Below are 5223 nucleotides of genomic sequence, written 5' to 3'. Positions count from 1 at the left end.
ACGGCTTCTTGAAGAAGTACACTCTTAGAAATAAGGGTTCCAAAAGGGTCCTTCTACAAGGGCTGAGGTTCTACCTGGAACCATTCGCTTTCCCGAAGATAGGGTTTTTCAAGGGTTCTTGGTAACACTAGTGGTTCCAGTAAGAACCATTTGGATCCAGAGAACCCTTTAAAACCCCTTTCCTGAATAAAGGGTTTTAAAAGGTGGAACCTTTATAAAAAGGTTGCACCCTTGCAATATAGTACCGCTTCAATGTGGGCGGGGTCATTGCGGCGCGGCTGCATGAAATGACCGTGACTTTGTTTTATACGCACTAAAAAAAATGTAAGAAAGAGTGACAAGAAAAAACAAACCGTTTTCTCTTTTTACAACGACAAACACAGACTACCGCCACCTTCTGGCACGGAGTGTAATTACCTCTTGCATGCTGGTTGCTTATCGGCTATCGTCACTTCAGTGTGTGTACTTCTTTCACACTGGCCCTTTAAGTGCTTCCTTTAAGTTGTTTTGCTACTTACCCAGCATGCAACATGTGGATAGATAAAGCAGGGGGCCTTTATTCATTAACCACATGTTCTCTTTCCACTTGGCCCACATTGTCTCCGGGCCGTCAACACTCTATCAGCCAATTATGGCGCAGTTAATCTCCATAACAGTTATCCACACGTGTATTGATTCAGGGGAATTACCCGTGCTTAAAGCCCCGTGTGTCGTGTAACACATGGTTTATTGTCCTTCGGTTGGAAAAATAAAGTGCGAGTGCGGGTGAGAGGATTTCATTTTGTGTATCGTTTTAAAGCAACGAAATTAGCCTTGTGTCAATAAATCGGGGATATAAAAGGAGAACAGAGAGCGTTCTCCTGCCCACCTGTTGTACAAAGTGCAGAGGGTTAGAACGGTCAGGACAAATTCCTTCCTTAACCCTAATTGCAAGAGTCCGTATTTAATTTGAAATCCAATCAAATCTCCTCTGACAGACGCGCCGCAAATCTGCATTCCTCGCGTGGAAGGTTACCAGTTTTCACTCGGTCTTTTTTTTATTTTTTTTATTGTTTTTAGATGATTACTCCCAGCAGGTTTCCAGGAAAGTAATTCACTTTAATAAAAGCAGACAGCGGGAATAATACAGTTAACCTAGAGTAACTATAAACTGCTGCCCTGATCATATGAACACATGTTCGGCTCACCAGCTCTCACTTATGTTGTCACAACTTCTGACCTGTTTCAGTGTGTTTCCAGTGGTTAATGCCAAATAGAGGGGATGATCAAGGCAGAAATGGCTCAACCTCAGTGTTTTCTTTTAAAGGGGGCAAATCTGCTTCCTAAAAACGTGTTGCCCTATAAGCTTTAACCAATTGGATTCAAGGCGGATCTCTCTCTCATCCTTAACCCTCTTCCATTTCCTGTGTAGGATTGAGAGGACGGGAGACGAGGGAGGACGCGGAGACGAGGGCGGCGCTACCTGTTCGCGACCGCCCGCTTACGAAGACATCTACCCGTCCTTCAACAAACACACTCTGACGTGAACGACGAGGCCTGGTCTCACAGACGAAATGGCAAATGTTGCCTTTTTATGGACAATAAGGAATTAAGTTTTGACAAATTGCTTATCGTACGTGTCATGTCAGCCCTGATTTCAGGCAAAACTGTCCGTTTGTAGTGTTTTAAAGGTCCAGTGTGTAAGAATTAGTGACATCTAGTGGTCTAACCTGCACTATAACAGGTGGACAGGTGGATAAATTATAATTTATCTTTATTAGTATAATAAGCTTCCGCTTACATGAAAAAAACCCCACATTTTATCCATTTATGCTGCTGCAGAAACCCTTTCCCACTGTACATATACAAGGTTTATTCCAAAGATACAAAAAACAGCTGATTTTTATTATTTTTAAACTGATTTTACACCGATACATAGGTCGTCTTTGCAACGTCTGCCCCATAAACCCTGTAATAAATGTTACACATTGGACCTTTAACGCTGTCAAACAGCACATTTTTGATGAGTTCTACACAGGACTGCGACACAGTGGGTTGTTCTGAATATAAAATATATATTAATATCTCAGTCAATCAAACAAATGTGTTACGTATACAGATCTATACTTACATCCATGGTTCTCAAACTGTGGTATTATCAGGTGGTATTTGTACGGTTAGCCTGACGTGATTTATACAACGTAACGTCTTTGTCTTATCATTGATCATTGTACAGTATGATGACGTTGTGAGGTTTTTGTGGAGCCCAGGAAGAATATCTGCTGTGATGCAGCAGCTGATGGTGGATTCTATTAAACTTTTTTTTTAACTAAATGCTTTTAAAGCCCAAATCAGGTTCTTTTTTTCCCCTCAGGTCAGAAAAAAAAGAAAAGGTTATCATCAGGTGGAAAGAGTACTGAAATACTCTACTCAAGTAAAAGTACAACTATTTTTCATTGTACTGAAGTAGGAGTTTTTCAAAATTTTTAAGGCGTGCAAAAAGGACAAGGGGACACAAAATAATAAAAACATATATTATATGTTTTTATTATTTTTAATTAAACTTTACAAATTAAAATGCTGACAAAATAAAACACATTAAAAACACATCAGGTGTCAGTCAAAATGGGTCAAAGGTCACAAATGCTTTAACTTTCTCACTCACACAGGGGTCTCAATTAGCGCAAATGTGGGATTTATGAGTTTTTTATTGATTCATTGACTTGAATTCAGGCCGACATTTAATGGATGTGATTTAAAACGTTGTGAAGTACAGTACTTCACACTTCATACTTCAGTAAAAGTAAAATTATATATGTATGTATATATATATATGTGTATATATATATGTATGTATAAAATATGTATTGTATATATGTGTGTATATATTTGTATATATATATTTATATTGTATATATATATATACACACACATATATATATCTGTAGCTGCATCTATCTCAGAAAACACTTCCTTTCGGCGACCTTGAGTGTCTTGAAAGGTGCCTCCAAATATGTATATGTATGTATGTATATATATATGTATGTATGTATGTATATGTATGTAAATATATGTATGTATGTATGTATGTATGTATGTATGTATATATATATGTATGTATGTATATATATGTGTATATATGTATGTATGTATGTATATATATGAGTATATATATATGTATGTATGTATATACATATATATATGTATATACACACACATACACATATATCTGGAGCTGCATCTATCACATATGTATGTATGTATGTTTGTATGTATATATATGTAAATATATGTATGTATGTATGTGTGTATATATATATATATATATGTGTAAATATATGTATGTATGTATGTATGTGTATATATATATATATATATATATGTATATACACACACACATACACATATATATACACATATATATATCTGTAGCTGCATCTATCACAGAAAACACTTCCTGTACATATATACACAGTCCAGACAGAACAGTGGCACAACATCGCACGAGTAATATTGTCCTTTTACACGTCTGTTAACATATAAATATGAGTAATACACCATGAGTTTTTGCGTCCATGTAAAAAACGTTGGTGTTGTGAACAACAGAGTGAAAAGTCACACGACTCTTTGCCCCGACGAGGACGACGCACACAACATCCCTGTGGTTGGATGAGACGTCTCGCTCAAATCAAACTCCCAGCGTCGCTGGTGTTTCAACTCCACAACACAAGCCTGGCTGTTGCCTTCGTCTGACACATAATGTTACCATAATAATTATGTATGAAGTCATAAAAATCCACAAAGATGAGACTCCCTGGAAGAGAACCTCATTAAAATGGAGATTTATGGACACACTCGGCTCTATCTTAGGGCTGCAAGGTTTTTTGGAAACTTTTGGAGATACTAAATTTACATTTTGGGAAAAACACACACACACACACACACACACACACACACACACACTCACACACAGATTTATCCAGCGCTTGTTGTCTCTCAATAGCTGCACAAACCGCTGTACATGCCCATTAAATGTTGGCAGGGGGAAAGCAGACAGCCACTAGTGACTGAAACAAACATGGAGACAATTTAGCAGAGATACTGAAGAAAAATAAAGAGGAAGAAGAAAAAAAACCAGTTCTATGCTGCAGAAAATTAACATCAAACAGGGGGAAGAAAAGCCCATGATGGTCATTTAACATTTGGTTGCAATTGTTCACATATTGTCAGGATTGTTCATATTTTGTGTGTGGTGTCTCTAAAAGAGGACCATGATGATGATGATGAGGATGATCACCTCAACATGAACATATCTCCTCATTTAAAACACAGGCCTCCTCCTCCTCCTCCTGCTAATAATGACACTAATAATGACTGGTCAGGGATCTGCTCTGATGAAGTTCTCTGCAGGATCGCTCAGTTTCACTGACTGATTAAACTGAACCACACTCACTGAGTGAGTTCTCTGTCGGTGGAGTTCACAGGATTCAATGCAAGTGTCACTGCACCACACGGGGGCAGAAATACTGAGGGAATCAATACATGCACGTTCACTCTGCGTGGAAGTAAGTCAGGTGGTTATAAGGAAGCAACTACTACTACTACTATAATAATAATAATAATAATATTATTACATTCATATGAAATGTAGAGATTTGCATTGCATTTTTTAACGTCTAACTTTCTTATTCAACTTCTAACGTTTATTAAAAAAACTTTATTTTTGCCCTTCAACTAATATATTCCAAACGGTGGAAAAAAAGAGCAAAGAATGATTATGAATTAAAATAAATATACATATGTAGGTCAGTAATCGACTGCTATTAATTATAGTAATAATAATAACAATAATTGTTATAATTAATTAATTAATTCATTAAATAATTAAGTTGCTGCCTTTGTTGCCCCCCCCCCTCTTACGAATTATATGAATTATATAAAATAAAAGGACAACAATTTTATAAAATTAGAACATTAATAAAGGGGGAATTTAGAAGTCGTTTGTGACTTTTCTTCTGCAACTACAAATGATTCCGTTACGGCAGAAATTAAAAGCGGGGATTTAACTATTTGGGCTGACGAGAATTTATTTATTTATTTATTTGTTTATTTATTTATGAATTGATTTATACCTTATTATGTAACCAGGTTATAAACCTGAAACCGTGAAACACACACTATTGAATGCGCATGCTTTAAACTGTCGTCTACGGCAGCACCAGAAAATGTTATTTATTTATTTAT

At 36.5% G+C, this 5223-nt stretch overlaps 1 protein-coding gene across 1 annotated transcript in view; it reads left to right on the top strand.

Moving 5' to 3' along the window:
• Positions 1 to 1526, top strand: part of tmem174 (transmembrane protein 174) — a gene marked incomplete at both ends in the record, with an annotated part of 3060 nt that extends 1534 nt beyond the window's left edge. The window contains one exon of the mRNA XM_083905222.1: positions 1412 to 1526. Coding sequence (XP_083761348.1) covers positions 1412 to 1526 — 115 coding nt within the window. The remainder of the gene's footprint in view (positions 1 to 1411) is intronic.
• Between the last annotated feature and the right edge of the window lie 3697 nt (positions 1527 to 5223).

Source organism: Microchirus variegatus, assembly GCF_963457635.1.
Source record: "Microchirus variegatus genome assembly, chromosome: 1".
NCBI classification, from domain to species: domain Eukaryota; kingdom Metazoa; phylum Chordata; class Actinopteri; order Pleuronectiformes; family Soleidae; genus Microchirus; species Microchirus variegatus.
The sequence above is the reverse complement of the archived record's forward strand: the minus strand, read 5'-3'. Positions and strand labels throughout refer to the sequence as shown.